At 43.7% G+C, this 23,939-nt stretch overlaps 1 protein-coding gene across 1 annotated transcript; it reads left to right on the top strand.

Moving 5' to 3' along the window:
* Positions 1 to 4,108: 4,108 nt before the first annotated feature.
* Positions 4,109 to 21,114, top strand: LOC132586874 (zinc finger protein 397-like; the record flags this gene model as incomplete). The annotated part of the gene is made up of 4 exons (XM_060259055.1): positions 4,109 to 4,291; positions 8,361 to 8,846; positions 16,671 to 16,785; positions 20,219 to 21,114. Coding segments are annotated over exons 1-4 (1,680 nt in total), but the record flags the coding sequence as incomplete, so codon positions are not given.
* Between the last annotated feature and the right edge of the window lie 2,825 nt (positions 21,115 to 23,939).

Below are 23,939 nucleotides of genomic sequence, written 5' to 3'. Positions count from 1 at the left end.
ACATGGGCTCATGGGTGTATGGTTACATGACCTATGGTCCAAGGTTACATGATTACATAGTTTCTTAGTTACATGGCTATAGTCTTTCGAGTGCTCAGGTTCCTTAGCCTATTACATTTAGTAAAAGCAAAGCCATTGTATAGATAGCAAAAAGCATTTCATCCTCACCTCTCTTATGGCTTCAGCTGGTCGTCTATGCAGAAGTGTGGAGGGGTCTTGCTTCCCAGGAGGCTTCCCTTAAACTCACTGTTAATTAGCTAACTGACCAACCCCTTTGATCTCCTCTAAGTTATACCTTTCTCCACAATGTCCACCCCTTCCTTCTATCCAATCAAAAACCAGAAAGCCAGATTCTGTCATCTTTTGGCTGGAAAGCCCCCCAAAAACCCGTTACATAAGAAAACCACCTATTGTTGCCAAATACTTCTGCTAATTACTACCAGATAGGCCACTGAACTCTAAAGGGAAAAATCCCCATCTGGGACCAAAGACTTTCCCACGAAAGCTTGGGATCCCTATCTCACCCATCCTAATCAGTACCTTAATGCATATAATAAAGCATACAATCACATTAACATATATGAGACCAGAAATATTGCCCATATGTGTGTGTGTGTGTGTGTGTGTGTGTATATATATATATATATATATATATATATATATATATATATATATATATATATATATATAAAAGGGAAAGGCTATGTATGTGTGTATATGGAGAGAGCTATATAAAGCCCACAAAGATTCCATATAAGCCACTATACTTGCCCTGCATGATTTTCTAACCATTAGATCCACTATAGTTCCCTAGCCTATTAGGAAAGTCTACCAAATCCATTTAATAAAAATCCCTTCTCAGTGTCCATGCCTGAATTCCTGACAGGCTCTCTTTGGCAATCTCTCTCTCATTCCCCCTCCTTTCTCCATTTCACTACGGTATTGGGATAATTGTTATAGAAACCCCCTATAGGAGATCATTTCGGCCACCTATCAATCTCATCTCTTCCCAACAGGGTATAGACAAACATTAATAATATTATTCTGTTGAATTCAGGCTGTTTAACAATATTTCTCCACGCCAGACGCATTGGAGCTCCATACAAGGGCATTGTCAAAGTCCTCTTCCGCAATGAGATTAATAGACTTGTTTTCCCAGATCCTCTTTAGTACTCCATGTGTTGAGGACACCGTTATCAAAGTTTACTTTATCATCTTCAGATGTTTTGGGAACAAACTTGTTTACAGCATTTTTGTGCAACTATGCAGTTACATAACAAGATATTGACGCCACACATACTTTTGCCGCTAAGTTTATCCGGCCAGCCTCTAATTAGTACCCAATATGTTTTCCCAAATAAGTTCATTCGTTGGCCAACCGTCCCTTTTTATTAGAGAAATACGGGCCCTTCAATAAGAACAGTCATATAGAAACATCATATATATAAAAATCCAACACACCCCTCATCCAGATCACAAGCAATACTCCCTCTAAGCCAGGGGTGTCAAACATGCGGCACGGGGGCCGAATCAGGCCCTAGGAGGGCTCCTATCAGGCCCCCAAGCAACTGGCTGTCTTCTGCCTCCTTCTCCCTCTGTCTTTCTCCCTTCTGCATCACAGCTTGCTCTGCATGGCTTGCTCAATCGTACAGGAACTACAGAGCAAAACCTCTGTTTTCTCCATATTTTCCTAGGAGGAAAGGCTGAGGGACTTGGGAAGCTTCAGGGGGGGACAGGATGGCTCTCTTGAAGTCTCTGAAGGGCTGTCCCCTAGAGGAGGGCAGGGAGCTGTTTTTCCTGGCAGCAGAGAAGAGGACTTATGATCATGGGTTTAAATTAAGGATGGGAAGGTACAGAGCTGGATATTAGGAACAACTTTTTTTACAGGGTCGTTCAGTGGTGGAATCAACTCCCAAGGGAGGTGGTGCATTCCCCCTCGCTGGCAATCTTCAAGTAGCGGCTGGACAAACACAGGTCAGGGATGCTCTAGGCCAGGGGTTGCCAAACTGGCTTAAGAGCCACACAGAATAAACATCAGATGTTTGAGAGCCCCAAGGAAGGAAGGAAGGCCAATAGATGGGAGGGGGAAAGAAAGCAACTTTCACTTCAAAAGCACTGTCCAAGCTACCGACTGGCTTGTCTTGGAGAAGTGATTTCTATAGACAAATGCCTTCTCCAAGCCAGTCAATGATGGGATGATGGGGGCTTCAAGAGCCACACAATGTGTGTGAAAAAGCCACACGGGGGCTCCTGAGCCGCAGTTTGGCTTCCTCTGCTCTAGGCTGACCCTGCATTGAGTAGGGGGTTGGACTAGATGGCCTCTGCGGCCACTTCTAACTCTATGATTCTATAAACTTCAGGAGATCGTCCAAACCTGTTTTAACAGATAAACAGGAGTGACAAGCTAGGTTACCCTGAATAAAACTCTGTTGCCACTGGACTCAAAGTCTGTTCTGCTAGGAAGCGTAGAGCAGTTAACAATAGGGCATTTGGGAGGTCTGCAAACTGTAAAGCTGAATTATTCCAGAAGGCTTTTTCTATGCAGGCAATAGAGTCACACTGTAATAAATGATTCACAAGGTAAACTTGGGAAAATTATTAGGGACTGCGGTCTGTCCTACCATGCATAGCAGGGGTGGCCAAACTTGCTTAATGTAAGAGCCACAAAGAATAAATGTAAGATGTTTGAGAGCTGCAGGACATGAATATCAGAACTCAGGAAATATCTGGGGACTTTGGGGGTGGAGCCAGGAGAGATTGGGGGTGGAGCCAGGAGCAAGGGTGTGGCCAGCACAACTGAACTCCAAAGGAAGTTCTGGGCCTCACGTTTCAAGGGACCGTGTTCCTTTTAAATGCCTCCCCTCCGTTTAGAATTATCGAGAGGGGCACCTTCTTTGGAAGCTCACAGAATTGGACCCCCTGGTCCAATCTTTTTGAAACTTGGAGGGAGGGGGGCTTTTGAGGAAATGCACCTATGCTGAAAATCTGGTCCCTCTACCTCAAAAAACAGGACCCCTCCCCAAACCCCAGATTGATTCTCCTCTATACCCTATGGGAACCAGTCTCCATAGGGAACAATGGTGTGCCCCCCTCGCTTTCTGCTAACCCTGAAGGGGGGGAGGGCCTCCAAACCAGGGAATCTCCTGCCCCCAACTGGAGATTTAGACAACCCAAAAGGTGAAAGACTCAGTGAGGCCTACAACCCTCCAGAAGGCCTCTGAGGCCTCGTATAAAGTTTGCAAGAGGCCTGCGTTTCCCAGGCAACCTCTGAGCCCTGTGATTGGACTGGAGTGAGATTGGAGGGAAAGGAAAGCCCAATCACCATCCTGGGGGGCGGAGCCATTCCCACCCCTGTTGCCAGGGGCGGGAATTCAGTCTTCTCTGGGGAGCTGAGGGAGTGGGTGAAGGGCTGCTGCCAGCTGAAGGGGAACACCCTTTCCCATCCCATCCATCCGAGGACGGTGGTGGGCTGAATTTAGGAGCACCCCCCCCCGGATTACGGTTGCCAATCCCCAGATGGGGGCAGGGGAGGGATCCCCCAGTTTGGAGCCCAACCCCCCCTTCAGGCTCATCAGAAAGTTGGAGGGGGGGAGGGAAATGTCTGCTGGGTGCTCCATTATTCCCTATGGAGACCGATTCATAGAATCCTAGAGTTGGAAGGGACCTCCAGGGTCATCTAGTCCAGCCCCCTGCACAAGGCAGGAGACTCACAAAAACCTCCCCCTAAGTTCACAGGATCTTCATCACTGTCAGGTGGCCATCAAGCCTCTGTTGAAAACCCTCCCAAGGAAGGAGAGCTCACCACCTCCTGAGGAAGCCTGTGGAAAAATCATAGAATCCTAGAGTTGGAAGGGACCTCCAGGGTCATCTAGTCCAACCCCCTGCACAATGCAGGAAACTCACAAACACCTCCCCCTAAATTCACAGGACCCTCATTGCTGTCAGGTGGCCATCTAGCCTCTGCTTAAAAACCTCCAAGGAAGGAGAGCCCAGCACCTCCCAAGGAAGCCTGTTCCACTGAGGAACTGCTCTTAACAGTCATAGAATCATAGAGATGGAAGGGAAGGGATTCTATCGCAAGGCCAGTCCCATGTTTCCTCCTTGAAACATGCAGCTTCATGCGCTCCCTATCAAAATCCAGCAGCGCCATGGGATGAGGACACCAGGGGGGGGCACTCCACTCCCAACCAATCACCAGCCAGAGCTGCAGGATGACGACAGCGGGAAGCGCCGAGCACCGTTGGCTGCTGGGAAAGCGAGGCAGGCAGGTGCAGACAGCGGTGAATCGGAGGTAAAGACTGCGGGGCGCGGCTGAGCAGAGCTGATGTGTGGGGCTTCCTTCAGGTAGGCGGGCAAGGCTTGGTGTGGCTGCCCTGCGGCCAGGTGGCGCCCCAGGCAGCCGCCTACTCGGAATCATAGAAAACTAGAGCTGGAAGGGACCTCCAGGGTCATCTAGTCCAACCCCCTGCACAAGGCGGGAGACTCACAAACACCTCCCCCTAAATTCACAGGATCCTCATTGCTGTGGAAACAGAATCCTATAGTTGGAAGGCACCCCCAGGGTCATCTAGTCCAACCCCCTGCACAAGGCAGGAAACTCACAAAGACCTCACCCTAAATTCACAGTGTCCTCATTGCTGTCGGATGGCCATCTAGCCTCTATTGAAAACCCTCCAAAGAAGAAGAGCCCATCACCTCCCGAGGAAGCCTGTGGAAACTTAAAATCATAGAATCCTAGTGTTGGGACGTACCTCCAGGGTCATCTAGTCCAACCCCCTGCACAAGGCAGGAGACTCAGAAAGACCTCCCACTAAATTCACAGGATCTTCAGTGCTTTCAGATCATAGAATAATAGAGTTGAAGGGGCCTCCAGGGGCCTCTTGTCCAACCCCCTGCACAATGCAGGAAACTCACCAACACCTCCCCCTAAATTCACAGGATCTTCATTGCTGTCAGAGGGCCATCTAGCCTCAGTTTAAAACCCTACAAGGAAGGAGAGCCCACCACCTCCCGAAGAAGCCTGTGGAAACAGAATCCTAGAGTTGGAAGGGCCCTCCAGGGTCATCTATTCCAAGCCCCTGCACAATGCAGGAAACTCAAAAATACCTCCCCCTAAATTCACAGGATCCTCATTGCTGTGGAAACAGAATCCTAGAGTTGGAAGGGATCCCCAGGGCCATCTAGTCCAACCCCCCGCACAATGCAGGAAACTCACAAAGACTTCCCCCTAAATTCACAGGATCCTCATTGCTGTGGAAACAGAATCCTAGAGTTGGAAGGGGCCCCCAGGGTCATCTAGTCCAACCCCCCGCACAATGCAGGAAACTCACAAAGACCTCCCCCTAAATTCACAGGATCCGCATTGCTGTCAGGTGGCCATCTAGCCTCTGCTTAAAACCCTCCAAGGAAGGAGAGCCCACCACCTCCCGAGGAAGCCTGTGGAAACAGAATCCTAGAGTTGGAAGGGACCCCCAGGGTCATCTAGTCCAACCCCCTGCACAATGCAGGAAACTCACCAATACCTCCCCCTAAATTCACAGGATTTTCAGTGCTTTCAGATCATAGAATCATAGAGTTGGAAGGGACCTACAGGGTCATCTAGTCCAACCCCCTGCACAATGCAGGAAACTCAGATACCTCCCCCTAAATTCCCAGGATCCTCATTGCTGTCAGGTGGCCATCTAGCCTCTGTTTAAAACCCACCAAGGAAGGAGACCACCACCTCCGAGGAAGCCTGTGGAAACTTAGAATTATAGAATCCTAGAGTTGGAAGGGACCTCCAGAGTCATTTGGTCCAACCCTCTGCACAAAGCAGTAAACTCAGAAAGACCTCCTAAATTCACAGGATCCTCATTGCCAAATCATTAATGATTTGGAGTTGGGAGTAAGCAGTGAAGTGGCCAAGTTTACAGATGACAGTAAATTGTTCAGGGTGGTGAGAACCAGAGAGGATTGTGAGGCACTCCAAAGGGATCTGTTGAGGCTGCGTAAGTGGGCGTCAACGTGGCAGATGAGGTTCATTGTGGCCAAGTGCAAAGTAATGCACACTGGGGCCAAGAATCCCAGCTACAAATACAAGTTGATGGGGTGTGAACTGGCAGAGACTGACCAAGAGAAAGATCTTGGGGTCATAATAATAGGTAACTCACTGAAAATGTCAAGACAGTGTGTGATTGCAATAAAAAAGGCCAGCGCCATGCTGGGAATTATTAGGAAGGGAATTGAAAACAAATCAGCCAGTATCATAATGCCTCTGTATAAATCAATAGTGTGGTCTCATTTGGAATACTGTGTGCAATTCTGGTCACCGCACCTCAAAAGAGATATTATAGCATTGGAAAACATGCCAAAAAGGGCAACTAGGATTATTACAAGGTTGGAACACTTTCTCTATGAAAGGTTAAAACGCTTGGGATTCTTTAGCTTGGAGAAACGTCGACTGAAGGGTGACATGATAGATGTTTACAAGATTACACATAGGATAGAGAAGGTAGAGAAAGAAGTACTTTTCTCCCTTTCTCACAATACAAGAACTTGTGGGCATTCAATGAAATTGCTGAGCAGTAGGTTTAGAACTGATAAAAGGAAGTACTTCACCAAAGGGTGACTAACACATGGAATTCATTGCCACAGGAGGTGGTGGCGGCTGCAAGCATAGCCAGCTTCGAGATTGGATAAACATGGAGCAGAGGTACATCAGTGGCAATTAGCCACAGCGTATTGTTGGAACTCCGTGTCTGGGGCAGTTATGCTCTGTATCCTTGGTGATTGTGGGGGAGGGGCACAGTGGGAGGGCTTCTAGTGTCCTGGTCCCACTGATGGTGCCTGCTTTTTTTGGCTACTGTGTGACACAGAGTGTTGGACTGGATGGTTCATTGGCCTGATCCAACATGGCTTCTCTTATGTGACACAGAGCGTTGCATTGGAGGGGCCATTGGCCTGATCCAACATGGCTTCTCTTATGTTCTTATGTTGGACTAGATGGGCAATTAGCCTGATCCTACATGGCTTCTCTTATATTCTTATGTGACACAGAATGTTGGACTGGATGGCCATTGGTCTGATCCAACATGGCTTCTCTTATGTGACACAGAGCGTTGCATTGGAGGGGCCATTGGCCTGATCCAACATGGCTTCTCTTATGTTCTTATGTTGGACTAGATGGGCAATTAGCCTGTTCTTATGTTCTTATGGAACTCCTGATGGCACCTGTTTTTTTTTGCCACTGTGTGACACAGAGTGTAGGACTGGATGGGCCATTGGCCAGATCCAACATGGCTTCTCTTATGTTCTTATGTGACACAGAGTGTTGGACTGGATGGGCCATTGGCCTGATCCAACATGGCTTCTCTTATGTTCTTATGAGAGACAGAGTGTTTGACTGGATGGCCATTGGCCTGATCCAACAGGGCTTCTCTTACGTTCTTATGTGACACAGAGTGTTGGACTGGATGGGCCATTGGCCTGATTCAGCAGGGCTTCTCTTATGTTCTTATGTGACACAGAGTGTTGGACTGGATGGGCCATCGGCCTGATCCAACATGGCTTCTCTTATGTTCTCATGTGACACAGAGTGTTGGACTGGAGGGGCCACTGGCCTGATCCAACATGGCTTCTCTTATGTTCTTATGAGAGACAGAGTGTTTGACTGGATGGCCATTGGCCTGATCCAACAGGGCTTCTCTTACGTTCTTATGTGACACAGAGTGTTGGACTGGATGGGCCATTGGCCTGATTCAGCAGGGCTTCTCTTATGTTCTTATGTGACACAGAGTGTTGGACTGGATGGGCCATTGGCCTGATCCAACAGGGCTTCTCTTATGTTCTTATGTGACACAGAGTGTTGGACTGGATGGGCCATCGGCCTGATCCAACATGACTTCTCTTATGTTCTTCTAGCAGTGACAAAAGCCGTGAGGAGATGGTTTTCAGGCTCCCCAAAATCCAGGATCTAATCAAGTGAACCCCACAATTGAGAAAGGGACCTCCATTGTTTTTGGAGGTGTTGTTCTTTTTACCTAACACTTTATATCTATTGAAGTGATACATACAGTGGTTAAGAGGTCACCAGTCCCTGTGGTCGTTTTGGGGTCCAGCTCCCCTTAAGAATTAGCCCCTTGCCAGACTGAACCCATGTAAGGAGTGACTAAGCTTTATCTTTCTTAGAGCCAAACAGAGATGGCCAACTTCCCCAAAGAACCCTGGAGGTATATCTAAAATCGCTTGGTATGTAATATAACAAAATGATATGAAACCTGGTCTGCAAGCCACAGCAAACCCTGTTGAGCTGACCTGCCAAGGTGATTCTCAGATGCTCTCCTTGTGATAACCTTACAGTCTCTGTCTCTCCTTCCCTCTAGAAAGAAGTCTGTCTTCATAGCCGAGTCACTCAAGGTACCTTTACCCAGTTGGAGGTGACCCAAGAGCAGGCGAAGGAGATGGAAGAGCAGCACCCAGGAGAACTTCGAGGTGGCACGATATCGAGCAGAGGCCCCCATCGCACCCAAGCTGGGAGTGGTGCTGCTGAATTACAGGAAAACACTGTGCCAGTTATGTCTTTCCAGGTCATGCCTATCTCAGACGTGCATTGCCAACGCTTCCGGCAGTTCCTCTACCGAGAGGCGGATGGGCCCCGAGAGGTTTGCAGCCAGCTCCATCGACTCAGCAACCGCTGGCTGAAGCCAGAGAGGCGCTCCAAAAAGGAGATCCTGGACGTGGTGGTCCTGGAGCGGTTCCTCGCCATCCTGCCCCTGGAAGTGCAACGCTGGGTCAGAGAATGTGGGCCAGAGAGCAGCTGCCAGGCAGTGGCCTTGGCTGAAGGCTTCCTAGAGAGGCCGGCAGAGCAGGTGAGGGGTTCCCTCCAGGTATGTCCCCTTCAAATCACATTCCCTGACCTGATCCTGACGTTCCCCTGAGAGATATTTGTCCGCATGGTTTGTTCTTTTGTATAAACAATTTTATTAGTAACATATGGTAGCAGAGTTATATCTACAACTTATATAGAACTTAAAATAAAAGAAAAATCTTCCTACCCCATATCTTACTTTCCTCCCACCCCTCCCTCTATTACTTGACCTCCGCCAGTGTTATTTTTTTTAAAAAAAAAATATTAAAGGTACCCTTAACTATTAAGAAAAAACAAAAAAGAACCCCCCTCCAAAAATTATATTCTTATTTTAAAAATCTTAATCATCAAAAATTGTCCAATGTCCTTTTATTTTCCACTCTTTCTCTACGTATCTTCTAAATTTCTTCCACTCCAAGTTGAAAAGTTCTAAATCATAGTCTCTTAGTTTTCTTGTTAATTTGTCCATTTCACTCCATGACATAACTTTTGTAATCCAGTCCCATTTTTCTGGTATTTTTTCTTGCTTCCATAACTGCGCATACAATGTCCCAGCAGCTGAGAGCAAGTACCATATTAAAGTTCTATCTTCTTTTGGAAATTTTTCCATTTGTAATCCCAGCAGAAAAGTCTCTGCCTCTTTGTTAAATTCATATCCCAGAATCTTAGAGATCTCTTGCTGAATCATCTGCCAAAACATTTTAGCCCTTTCACAAGTCCACCACATATGGTAGAAAGAACCTTCATGCTTTTTACATTTCCAGCACCTATCTGGCATCTTATTATTCATCTTTGCTAATTTTTTTGGAGTCATATACCATCTATACATCTTAAAACAGTTTTCTTTAATACTATGACATGTTGCGAGTTTCATAGAGTTCTTCCACAAATATTCCCAAGATTCCATCTTTATTTCTTTATTTACATTAATTGCCCATTTTATCATTTGAGATTTCACTACTTCATCTTCTGTAGACCATTGTAAAAGTAGTTTGTATACTTTTGAAATTAATTTCTCATTATCTCCAAGCAGAACTCTTTCCATTTCTGTTTGTTCTTTCCTTATTCCTTCGGCTTTAATATCATTCTCCATCAAGCTTTTTATTTGTTGCATTTGAAACCAATCATATTTATAACTCAGTTCTTCTGCAGTTTTCAGTTCTATTTTCCCACTTTGTATTTTTAGTAACTGGTTGTATGATAGCTGTTTTTCATTAACTGTTTTAGCCGTTAACTTTATCACTTCAGCTGGCACTATCCACAAAGGTCTCCTCTCATCACCATATTTCTTATACTTTATCCACACATTTAGTAGGCTGCTTCTTATATAATGGTGAGAGAAAAGACCATCCATCTTATTTTTTCCATAATACAAGTATGCATGCCAGCCGAATTTTTTTCCATGGCCTTCCAACACTAAAAGTTTTTTATTTAACAGCGTTATCCATTCTTTCAGCCATACTAAACAAATTGCTTCATGATACAGTTTCAAATCTGGTAATTGGAATCCACCTCTCTCTCTTGCATCTGTCAAGACTTTCATTTTAATTCTTGGTTTCTTCCCGGCCCACACAAATTCCGAGATTTTCCTTCACCATTTATCAAACTGTTTAGCATCTTTCACAATAGGGATGGTTTGAAACAAATACATAATCCTTGGTAAAATATTCATTTTTATTGCAGCTATTCTGCCCAGCAATTACAAGTTGAGCTTGTTCCACTTTAGCATATCTTCTTCTATTTTACGCCATAGTTTTTCATAATTGTTCCTGAACAAATCAATATTTTTCATTGTTATCTCTACCCCTAGGTATTTTACCTTAGAGGCAACTTCACAACCCATTAGTCTTTGTAATTCTTGTTGTCTATTTATCTGCATATTCTTGCACAAAATTTTTGATGTTTCTTTATTTATATAAAGTCCCGCCAACTCCCCAAACTCTTGTATTTTGGTTAATAACAAAGGTGTAGCTTGTATGGGATTTTCATTTATAAACATTATATCATCAGCAAATGCTCTGTATTTATAGGTATATCCTTTTATTTGTAACCCTTCTAAGTCTTTTTCTTCTTGAATCTGCATTAATAAAATTTCAAGAGTCATTATGAACAGCAATGGCGAAAGCGGGCAGCCTTGTCTAGTACCTTTGCTGATTTTCATTTCATCTGTAAGATCTGCATTAACGCACAACCTTGCCCTTTGTTCAGAATATATTGCCTTTATCATTCTTATGAAACTTTCTCCAAGCTCCATTTTTTCCTTCACTGCAAACATAAAGTCCCAGTTTAAATTATCAAATGCTTTCTCTGCATCCGCAAAGAATAATGCTACTTCTTTTTCTGGGTGTCTTTCATAATATTCTACAATATTTACAACAGTTCTAATATTGTCTCTTATTTGTCTTTTAGGAAGAAAACCAGCTTGATCTTCCTTTATAAAGTTTATCAGATATTGCTTAAGTCGTTCCGCCAGAATTCTTGTAAATATTTTATAATCATTGTTCAAAAGCGAAATTGGTCTATAATTTTTCACATTTGTGACATCTCTTTCTTCTTTGGGTATCAAAGAAATAACAGCTTCTTTCCATGTGTTTGGTACATTCCCTTTGGTTCTTATTACATTCATCAGCTTCTGTAATTTTGGTATTAATTCATCCTTAAAAATTTTAAAGTATTTAGCTGTATAACCATCTGGCCCGGGAGCTTTATCATTTTTCATCGCGTTGATTGCTGCTTCAATTTCTACTTTTTCAATTGGGTCATTCAAAACTTTCCTCATATTTTCAGTTAAGGGCTCAGTTTTTATTTTTTGTAGATATTCATCTATCTTTTCTCTCTTTACTTCAGCACCTTTAAACAACTTGGCATAATACTTAAAAAATTCTCTTTTTATTCCCTCTTGAGTAACTATTTCTCTTTCATCTGTCACAATTCTACTAATTATTTTATTTTCCCTCTTTTTCTTCAGTTGCCACGCCAAATATTTCCCCGTCTTATTTGCTCCTTCAAACGATTTCTGCTGAAGCCTTTTCAGATTCCATTCCACTTCTTTGTTTAACAAATGTCTTAATTGAGTTTGTAATATTGAAATTTCCCTTAGAATTTTCTTTTTCCCTGGTCTTTTCCTCAACTCTCCTTCTTTTTTCTTTATTTCATTTTGAATGTCCAATAGTTGTTTTTCTTTTTTCCTTTTATCTTTATTGTTCAGAGTAATCAACAACCCTCTCATTACTGCTTTATAAGCATCCCAGACCGTCTGGAAGTTAATATCTTCTTTGTCATTTACTTGGAAAAATTCCTTAGTTTCTTTTCCTAGAAAAGTCACTATTTCTTTGCTCTGTAGCAAATCTTCATTCAATCTCCATCTTCTCAGTCTTTTGGACAATTTTGTAATCCACATTATTGGGTTATGGTCAGCTCCAATTTTAGGTAGGATCTCTATCTTCCTTGTTGTAAGGCCTAAATCTCTGGTTCCCCACAGCATGTCAATTCTAGAAAAGGTCTTATGTCTTGCAGAAAAGAAAGTATAGTCTCTCACTTCAGGATTAAACTTTCTCCATATATCTTCCAAATTTTCTGGTTTAACTAATTCAAAAAAAGACTTTGGCAATTTCCCTTCTTTCCCATCATTTTTTTTCCCTCCGGATCTATCCAATGAGTTCTCAACTGTTCCATTAAAATCTCCCATTAAGAGTATTTGATCATAAGTCAACTCATCTAACTGTTGTGTAATGTCTTTAAAAAAAGCATCTTTTGCACCGTTAGGTGCATATAGTCCCAATAACAGCGTTTTTTTCCCATTTGATGTTATCTCCACTGCTACAAATCTTCCATCTTTATCTTTAAACACCAATTTTGGCTCCAGATCTTGTTTGATATAAAAAACTACTCCCCTTTTTTTCTGCTCAGCTAACGAAAAAAATTCCCTTCCCAGTTGCTTGTTCCATAAACATTTATAATCCTTTTGTTTGATGTGAACTTCTTGCAGACAAATTATATTACAATTTTGCTTCTTGATCCAATGAAAAGTTGCCCTTCTTTTTTGTGGTGAATTTAGTCCATTAACATTCCAAGACAATAATTTGTAATCCATCATGGTGCAAATTCTTTATTTTCTTCAAAAAATCTCCTCAACTCTCGGGCATTTGTAATTGTGACTCTCTTCCCCTGAAGTTCAAAGCTCAAACCCTCGGGGATTATCCATCTGTACCTTGTGCCATTGTCTTTCAATTTTTCTGTCAACTTTTTGTATGTTCTCCTGTCATTTATCACTTGTTTAGGTAGCTCCTTCATAATTCTCACTCTGCTACCTCTTACTATCAATGACTCTTCAAAGTTTTTCTTCATGATCCTTCCCACCATTTCCTTTGTCATAAATCTTACAACAACATCTCTTGGTAAATTATTCTTTTTGGCAAAAAGCGAGTTCACTCTATACATGTGATCATACATGCTTTTAGTCTTATCAGGGTCTTCATCTAAGTATTCTGCAATTATGTTTATTATATGTCCTTTCAGATCACCGTTCTCTTCCTCAGGTACTCCTCTCAAACGTATCTGATTTTCCATTAATTTGCAGTCGTGGATAGTCACTTTTTCTTGAACTTTCAGCAAGGTGGTATCATGTATTTTAACTTTCTCTTCCACCTCCTGCACTTTCTTAGCTGTTTCCCCAATTTTATCTTTGAGCTCATCCACTTCCTTTTTAATCACTGTGACAAGTTCTTCCTTCATTTCTTCCATCATTTTCTTAACTCCTTTCATAATTCTGGCTTCCATAGCCTCCATTTGGTCCTGCATTTTTTCTAATGAAAGGGCCCTTGTTCGGGACTGCCTGGGCTCAGACATTTAAGCAAAAAACAAAGGGATAAAAGTATTAATACCAAAAATTTCCGTTTCACCAATTACAGGTTTAACTACCAAGTTCAAAAGGTCTAAATTTTCTCTCTTAGTTAAACTTTATTCTGTTTTCTTCTGAGCTTCCCAGGCCCAGATATAAATTTTTTAAGATTTTTTTTTCCCTTTAAAAAATGACGAAATTTTTGACCTCACCAATCTGAAATCTGACAGTCAGGTTCAATAGAGTAGGGCTTGCCCTTTCCAGCAAGCCCAATTTCGCTGGTTTCTGAGCCCCCCAGGCCAAGATATTTATCAAAAAAGTCTTCAAAAATTCCAAAATGGCGGCCGCAATTTTTGCTCCTTTAAAAAAAAAAAATTTCCTTTTAAAATCACCCCAGGAGCCCACCAATAATATAGTCAATAGTTCTTGTCTTCTTACCCTTTTTCCAGTTGATTCTGTCAATTTTTAAAGTCTCAAATCTTTTTAAAAACAATGTTTTAAATTGGACCTCCCAGCAATGGCTGCTGATGTTTCTCTATGGTATAGAGTAGGCTTTTTTCTTTATTGCTTCCTGTCTCTGTCACCATCAACTCTCATGGAAATCTCACGATACTTGACGCACTTCCTGTCTTGCTCAGAAGCGTTGCAGGTCAGTTCCGGTGTATTCCAGTGTGACGTGGCTGTTTTCTTCTCAAAAAAAAGGCAAGGTAGACTAAACAATAATTGCTTTTCAGTTTTTAACAGTTTTTAGCACTGTCCTTTGTATTAAAACAATCCAAACTTCACCCTTTCCTTCTTCTACTTGCAAGCTTTATATTTTTTTCTTTTTCCCACCTTTAATATGTCTCTTTAGTCTATAAATAGCTCCGGAGCGAAAAGAGAGTTAAGAACATAAGAACATAAGAGAAGCCATGTTGGATCAGGCCAATGGCCCATCCAGTCCAACACTCTGTGTCACACAGTGGCCAAAATATATATACACTGTGGCTAATAGCCACTGATGGACCTCTGCTCCATATTTTTATCCAATCCCCTCTTGAAACTGGCTATGCTTGCAGCTGCCACCACCTCCTGTGGTAGTGAATTCCACATGTTAATCACCCTTTGGGTGAAGAAGTACTTCCTTTTATCTGTTTTAACCTGTCTGCTCAGCAATTTCATCGAATGCCCACGAGTTCTTGTATTGTGAGAAAGGGAGAAAAGTACTTCTTTCTCTACTTTCTGTCCCTTTTCCTCCACTTATCCAAGTTTCACTGGTCTTCCAAAGCTTTAGTTGTTTAGAAATGTCCCAGAAGGTTAGGATCCTGACGAGCCTATGTCAAATCAATGACTCTGAAAAGTCTTGCAGACGTTGACTATGCAAACTTCCCGAGACTCCTCAAAGCCTCAAAGAAACCCCCTACAGGGCTTCTTTTCAGCCAAGGTAAATCTCTTTCCAAAGTTTCTGTGCAAGTCTTGGACCTTTCTCTCACTGAGAAAGGTAGGCAGTGGGCTTTGATTTGCCCTCTACTACCCCGAACAAAACTTTCAGCCTGCTCCCGTTACGAGAGGCAACTCAGCTCGGCATTTTCCTTCCCCGGAAGTCCCCGCATGGTTTCTTCTTTTGAAAGATATAATAGTTACTGGACTCCAGCAAGATATAAATTGTTCTATTTCCCCAAGTGTTAATCCTCCGTATGAGAAATGAACGGCCTCCTCCGGCAGCCTCTTCTACTAGGGAATTTCTTATCCCCCCGGATATCTCACCAGGTGCGGCTGGAAGGGTGCAAAGTCCAGGAACGGCAAACATCAAAAATGGGCTCCTGTGTTAAAACAGTCACAGCTATAGAAAAGACAGGGGAATGCACTCCTCATACAATTCAGTATCATACATCACAGTGAACTTTCTATGTTTTGTGCAACATTAAATATGTAGCTATTTGCAATTACTGTGTTAATACAAAACGTTCAAGAGCAGCTTGGGCTTGTCAGATGCATAAATTGTAGGTCAAAGTGGCCACTTTTGGAACTGTGGAAGACTTTACCGTTCCGTACGAATTCTTGGTGAGGAGGAAATCTTGAAAACGACCTCACTTCTGGTGGAAACGATCGTTGGGCAAGGGGCCCCAGGAGCAAGAGACTTCAGCGTCTTTCTAAGAGTTTCATTGTCTCCCAGAGTTTTTTATCTCGTTAAATAATTCCTTGAGCACTCTGTTTGAAGGACTTTTGTATTTTAGAATGGACTTGTTTAATGAGATATGGACTGAGTAACCTACTTCTGGAGACAAAAGACTTTTTTTTTTGTCCAAAAACTTTTTTATTGAATTTAATAAACATACAAATAAAACAATTAATGACTGTATCTGCAATCATTCTTTGTGTATAAGCATAGCATACCAGCAGAAAACAAAATATATATATATACACAAAATACAAACTAAACAACACATACATGCATTCACACACACATACATAATTGGCAGCTGAATTAAAAAATAAGTACTCTGTCCATATATTAATTACATCAAATTAATAATGTCATAATATCTACCAGGTATACATGTACGCATCTGATCTACAGGACCAAAAGAAAATTTAAGAAATGGAAGCCACTTGTACATCAGAGAATCGTTACCTTCTGAATTGTTTATATTGCATAAACTATCTGCTATCTGAGACAAAAGACTTGAACGTTTTGTATTGATGGAGTCATTGCATATAGTTTCATATTTGTTGTTGTTCGGTCGCAGTCGAGTCCGACTCTTTGCGACCCCATGGACAAAGTCATGGCAGGCCCTCCTGTCTTCTACCATCCTCCGAAGTCTGCTAGTTTCATATTTCCTGTTGTATAAAACATATAAAGTCCACTGTGATATAAGGTGTTGAATTGTATGAGGCGTGCATTTTCCTGTGTTCTATATAGCTCAGTACGGGAGTAGGGCGGGAAACGTTGCTCGCTCTCCTTTCCATTCCATCTCTTTCCGTTCTCCCTGGCTGCTGTTCCAGGTGTGGGGACCATCCGTGGAGAGAGACGCAGCATTCCCCGAGGTGGAAGAAGCTTCCCTGGAGCGAGAGCAGAGAGCGCAGACCCTGGAGGGTGCCCAAGATGCCCTCTCCTGTGGTAAGGACCCATTTTGCCTGCATGCGGTTGGGGCGCCCTGTGATGGGATGGGTAGAGAGTTCAGGACAGGAAAAGAATTAAATACTTCTTCAGATAACAAAGAGCACTCAGTGTCTACGACCTGCGATTCTTATTGAAGGGGATTGGAGAAAATTATAGAGATGGTACATTCCTCCCATTCATTGAAATTCTCATATCTCACCTTCCTTCCATAAAAGGAAGTCAGGGTGGCTCAAGAAAGAAAAGAAAAGGCAGACAGACCTGGGCAGAGCTATTCCACCTGGTGGGCACAGGGAGCCTCTGCCTCTTGGGGCAGCACTGAGCGCTGAAAGCCAGTTCCTAGGGGCCAGTAATCATGGGGAAATGTGGCTTCTGTGCCGAGGCTTATAGGGGCACTGGGGAGGCCCTGTGGGGAATAGGATGCTGAGGTAGGAATGAGAGGCTGTGGTCTGGCACCCCAGGAGGTTGGGGGGAAGCCTTAGCTTGACGCTGATATTACCCTGGCTTCTCCAGAAACGCTCAAGTGATGTTTGGTTTTTGGCTGAATGTGATGGTGACATGACATGTCATGTGATGTGATGTCATTTCTGGTCCCTTTTCCCACCACTAGACCTGACCTGAAGGCCCAGCCAGCAGGAGAACGGGATTCCTGGGCTTTTGGTCTGATCCAGAAGGGATGCTGTGACCTTTGAACTCCAGAGTTCATAGGGCACATTTTAAGTCTCACAGAAGCCTGAAATATGTTGGTGGCCTTTGTCACCCCTGAGGTTCATGCGTACTTCTCTTCTGCCTCTCCCAGAATTGAATAAAAGAATGTGTTGCGTGTACGCAGGGCAAGGTTTCAGCCTCCTGGGAAGGGAGTGTGTGAAGAGGGGAACAAACCAGCCAATGGAGTAGGACGTCACGACAAACACCCTTCCTCCTTTCTTCTTTCTTCTTTCTCCTTCCTCCATAGGTAGCGGAGAGATGCTGTTGAGTCCTCATGTGTTTGGGGGTGTGGAAACAGTCCAGGTAGGGGAAATAAACAGGGAACAGCCTTGGGGTGGCTTTTGCTTCTGCAGTTTCTACAATGGTCCAGGAGAGAGAGGCTATCCCCAAGACAAGCCATACATCCTGTACTGTTTAGACCAGTCCCTTCCAGTGTGTAGTCTCTGAGGAATAAATCTGCTTGTTCTTTCAGCGTCCCTTTTCTTTTGACGAGGTGTCTGTCCATTTCACTCCAGCAGAATGGACCCTGCTGGATCCAGGCCAGAGAACTCTCTACAGGGAAGTCATGCGGGAGAACTATTGGAGCGTCATCTCTCTGAGTAAGGAAGATCTTCCACCAGTGCCAAAGTTAGAACTTGAACAGCAGTACCTCATTTTGAGGACTTTCCAGCTCCTTGCCCAGTGTTGTGGTCTTCGCCCAAGCCAGAGAAATTGTCCTGGTCAGAGGCCAGAAGCAAAGGTGGGGATGAGACACTGGTATGTAGCAGCTGCAGGCCAACAAGCCAGACATGTCCAGGTGCTCACACAAATCCCAGAGCTGGGGGGTGGCTCTGGATCAGCTGTTGGTGGTGAGTGTTTGGCAGCCTGCAGCTCACCAGCCTGTTTGCTGGCTTCTGCAGACTCAGAGCCAGTCATATGTGGCTCCCTTTCTCGTGAGGAGTCCTCTCCCCCAGCGGACTTTGTGGAGAGCTCAGACTGGCCCACGACAGAGACGCTCGGAAAGACTCTGGGAGGGGCCAGATCCTCATTTCTCTTTTGCTAAAATTTACAACACCCCCTCTACTCTCCGCGATGGGATTTTAAACATCCCCTTGAACTGAGATCAGGAAATGATCCTGTTAAGAACCCAAGCCTGGGTCCCCCTGGGTTACTAGTCTTTGTACCGGAATAGCACCCAGTTCAGTCGGTTTACAAGGAGGGTGGACACAAGTCAAAAAGGGACTTTTAAAACTATATAAAGCTTTATACAGAATGTCAAAACAAGTCATCTACAGTTCTAAAGATTTATGAAGGATGTAAAAACAAGTCGTCTACAGCTCAGAAGATATCGGATTTATACCCTGCCCTTCTCTCTGAATCATAGTCTCAGAACGGCTCACAATATACTTTATATTCTTCCTTCACAACACACACTCTGTGAGGTAGCTAGGGCTGAGAGAGCTCTCACAGAAGCTGCCCTTTCAAAGACACCTCTGCAAGAACTATGGCTAACCCAAGGCCATTCCAGTAGCTTCAAGTGGAGGAGTGGGGAATCAAACTCGGTTCTCACAGATAAGAGTCCACAGACTTAACCACTACACCTATGTTAGCCACTACACCAAACACTTAACCAGTTCAGCAACAGAAAAACTATGTTCATGAAATGTCTGGCATTAGGTGGTACCTCTCCTTACAGCATATGTATTCCAGCTGTAGCCTAAGTTACTCTACATAGTGCAGTTCATCAGAAGAAAGCGAGAAACATCCAAGTGCACCAGCATGGCATGAGCATAAAGTCTGCATGGCCTCTCTCTGGTCTATACCGGTATTATACTTTCCACCCCTCTAGGATCAGGTGGCTCAAATGAGCCAATCAAGGGTCCTCCAAGACGAATCTTCCAGAGGCTGGTAGCACCATTCCCCTCCCCCCTCCATCCTGATTACACAGCGGGATTAATCTCACAGTTAACCCATTACCAAAGTCTTGAGTCTGGCCTTGAAAGAGATAAGGATGTTACCTGCAGGGAGAGTCAAATCACGAACACCTGCAAGGCAGACCAGGCCGCTTAAGAATCCCGTTACGCCTTGCGGGGAAGTGGGGTGCTTTGCCTCGCAGATCTGGCCCACTTGTACCAGTTGGGATTGTGGGCTATGATCTCAACCACGGTTCCATCCTCCCAGAAGAATTTTTACTCTTGAATTTCTTTCCTTCCCCATATAAGAATGATCTCTCTCTCCCTCTCTTTTTATCTGTGTGTGTGTGTGCAAAGGAAGACCGAAGTGTAAGAGAGACATTGGTGGAGAAAGACAAGAGTCTCGCATCTGAAGAAAGGCTGCAGAGTTTCTCGGGAGGATCCCAAGAACATGTTTCCTTCCCAAAGGAGGTGACTGACAGTGAGTACCCTTCACGGTTATGTCAAGAGAACAGGCAAGGAACAGCCATGGAAATTTCTGATTCACTTCTGAGCAAGATTTGGCTTGCTATAGTCCTACAGCCTGCTGGGTAAAGAGGCCCTTTGGGAACTGGGATTTGGAGGGTCAGGAGTTCCTTCTGAGCAAGAGCTGTAGCTCTTGAGGGGATGAGGGATCCTTAAATATAATATATCCTAGGTATGTTGGGGGGGGGGTTATGTCCAGGAAAGCTGGAGAAGGTGAAAGGGCCATCAATCCTTTCTTCCTGAAGTCACGTGGGTGCTTTGGGATCTTACCTGCCCCCTCAGGCATTAATGGAATTTCTTTATTCCAGCAGAGGATGATCAGAAGAATGAAGAGGGTGATGAACTTGATCAGCATTTGCCAGAAGGAGTTAAGAATGAAGACTTGAGAGAAAATATCAGGAGTCGAGGCAGACCTAAGAGAATGAAAGTCAGGCATATAATTGAGAAAAGAGATGTAAGATGGCGTATTGTACATTTTCCAAATCAGAGAATAATAAAGGCAAGTACATCCATTCAATGTGGAAAGTATTTCAAAAGTAGATCGGAGTTCCTTGTGCACCAAAGAACCCACAGAGGCAAGAAACGCTTTGGCCATCTTCAAGAACATAGAAAAAGCCACACAGGGGAGAAACCTTTTGAATGCTCAGAGTGTAAAAAGAGATTCACTCACAGTAGCATTCTTCAAAGCCATCAAAGAACCCACACAGGGGAGAAACCTTTTGAATGCTCAGAGTGTGCAAAGAGATTCAGTCACAGTGGCCATCTTCAAAGGCATCAGAGAACCCACACAGGGGAGAAGCCTTTTGAATGCACAGAGTGTGGGAAGAGATTCAGTCAGAGTGGCGATCTTCAAAGGCATCACAGAACCCACACAGGGGAGAAACCTTTTGAATGCTCAGAGTGTGGAAAGAGATTCAGCCAGAGTGGCGGTCTTCAAAGGCATCAGAGAACCCACACAGGGGAGAAGCCTTTTGAATGCTCAGAGTGTGCAAAGAGATTCAGTCACAGTGGCCATCTTCAAAGCCATCAGAGAACCCACACAGGGGAGAAACCTTTTGAATGCTCAGAATGTAAAAAGAGATTCACTCACAGTAGCATTCTTCAAAGCCATCAGAGAACCCACACAGGGGAGAAACCTTTTGAATGCTCAGAGTGTAAAAAGAGATTCACTCGCAATAGCATTCTTCAAAGGCATCAGAGAACCCACGCAGAGGAGAAACCTTTTGAATGCCCAGAGTGTGGAAAGAGATTTAGTCAGAGTGGCGATCTTCAAAGGCATCAGAGAACCCACACAGGGGAGAAACCTTTTGTATGCTTAGAGTGTGGAAAGAGATTCAGTCAAAGTGCCAGTCTTCAAAGCCATCAGAGAACCCACACAGGGGAGAAACCTTTTGAATGCTCAGAGTGTAGAAAGAGATTCAGTCACAGTGCCAGTCTTCAAAGCCATCTGAGAACCCACCCAGGAGAGAAACCTTTTGAATGCTCAGAGTGCGCAAAGAGATTCAGTGACAGTGGCTATCTTCAAAAGCATCAGAGAACCCACACAGGGGAGAAACCTTTTGAATGCTCAGAGTGTGAAAAGAGATTCAGTCACAGTGCCAGTCTTCAAAGCCATCAGAGAACCCACACAGGGGAGGAGCCTTTTGAATGCTCAGAGTGTGGAAAGAGATTCAGTCAGAGTGGCAGTCTTAAAAGCCATCAGAGAACCCACACAGGGGAGAAACCTTTTGAATGCTCAGAGTGTGGAAAGAGATTCAGTCACGTTAGCCATATTAAAAACCATCAGAGAGTACACACAGGTGAGAAAACTTTTGAATGCTCAGTGTGTGGAAAGAGATTCAGTCAGAGCAACCATCTTCAAAAGCATCAGAGAACCCACACAGGGGAGAAACCTTTTGAATGCTCAGAGTGTGGAAAGAGATTCAGTCAGAATGGCAGTCTTAAAAGCCATCAGAGAACCCACACAGGGGAGAAGCCTTTTGAATGCTCAGAGTGTGGAAAGAGATTCAGTAACAGTGGCCATCTTCAAAGCCATCATAGAACCCACACAAGGGAGAAACCTTTTGAATGCTCAGAATGTGGAAAGAGATTCAGTCAAAGTGGCCATCTTCAAAGGCACCAGAGAACCCACAAAGGGGAGAAACCTTTTGAATGTTCAGTGTGGAAAGAGATTCAGTCGGAGCAGCCATCTTCAAAAGCATCAGAGAACCCACACAGGGGAGAAAACGTTTGAATGCTCAGAGTGAGGAAAGAGATTCAGTTACAGTGGCCATCTTAAAAGCCATCAGAGAACCCACACAGGGGAGAAACCTTTGGAATGCTCAGAGTGTACAAAGATTCAGTCAGAGTGGCAGTCTTCAAAAGCATCAGAGAACCCACACAGGAGAAACCTTTTGAGTGCTCAGAGTATGGAAAGAGATTCAGTCAGAGTGGCCATCTTCAAAGCCATCAGAGAGCCCACACAGGGGAGAAACCTTTTGAATGCTCAGAGTGTGGAAAGAGATTAAGTCACACTCGCCATCTTAAAAGCCATCAGAGAGCCCACACAGGCGAGAAAATTTTTGAATGCTCAGTGTGTGAAATGAGATTCTGTCAAAGTGGCCATCTTAAAAACCATCAGAATACCCACACAGGGGAGTAACCTTTTGAATGCTCCGAGTGTGAAATGAGATTCCGTCAGAGTGGCCATCTTAAAAACCATCAGAATACCCACACAGGGGAGTAACCTTTTGAATGGTCAGAGTGTGGAAAGGGATTCAGCATGGCGGTGTTTGGAGAGCCAGTTTGGTGTAGTGGTTAAGTGTGTGGACTCTTATCTGGGAGAACCGGGTTTGATTCCCCACTCCTCCACTTGCACCTGCTGGAATGGCCTTGGGTCAGCCATAGCTCTGGCAGAACTTGTCCTTGAAAGGGCAGCTGCTGGGAGAGCCCTCTCCAGCCCCACCCACCTTACAGGGTGTTTGTTGTGGGGGAGGATGGTAAAGGAGATTGTGAGCCACTCTGAGACTCTTCGGAGTGGAGGGCGGGATATAAATCCAATATCTTCATCTTCTATCTTCAATCTAAGAATCCAGAGAATTAGAAATCATGGAACATCTTAGTTCATTGAAAGACTTCTTGAAATTTTGGCCCTCAGCAGGCAGACATGTTAAAAATAGGCTATTGAAGGAGCTTGAGGCATATTTGAAGCCCTCAAGTACATCCCACTATCCCACATGGTGTTAACGAAATGTCTAACCCCTCCAGGTAGCTGACAACTCATGATTAAGTGTTACGTTATGAGCAGGAGAAAACAAAACTCATTTACGGGCGGGACATAGCTCCTAAAAGAGATGATTATTTGTTTGGAAGAACTCGATGAAGATATCAACATGTCAGAGTATCAAGGAGAACTGTTTTAAAATGATATATAGGTGGTATATGACTCCGAAGAAACTGGCAAAGATGAGTAAAAAGATGTCAGACAGATGCTGGAAATGTAAGCACCATGAGGGTTCTTTTTTTCATATGTGGTGGACTTGTGAAAAAGCAAAAAACTTTTGGCGGATGATACAACAAGAAATTTCTAAAATTCTGGGTTATGACTTCAAGAAAGTTGCAGAGATTTTTCTGCTAGGATTACAAATAGAAAAATTTCCAAAAGAAGATAGGACTTTAATTTGGTATCTGCTCTCAGCTGCTAGGACATTGTATGCGCAGTTGTGGAAAAAAGAAAAAATACCAGAGAAATGGGATTGGATTTTGAAAGTTTTATCGTGGAGTGAGATGGATAAATTAACAAGAACTTTGAGAGACTATGATTTGGAAGTGTTTAAAAAGGAGTGGAAGAAATTCAAAAAATATATAGAGTTAGAGTGGAACGTAAAAAGACATTGGACAATTTTTTAATATAAATGAGAAGAAAAAGACATTATACTTTGATGGGTTTGGGATACCTTTATATTTGGATTTAAATATATAACTTCGGGGTAAGTCTAATAATGGAGGGAGGGGGGATTGAAAATATCATATGGGTTAGGGATAGAAAAG

The sequence above is a fragment of the Heteronotia binoei genome, chromosome 1 (assembly GCF_032191835.1).
Source record: "Heteronotia binoei isolate CCM8104 ecotype False Entrance Well chromosome 1, APGP_CSIRO_Hbin_v1, whole genome shotgun sequence".
In the NCBI taxonomy this organism is placed as follows: domain Eukaryota; kingdom Metazoa; phylum Chordata; class Lepidosauria; order Squamata; family Gekkonidae; genus Heteronotia; species Heteronotia binoei.
This window is presented reverse-complemented; position numbering and strand designations above follow the sequence as displayed.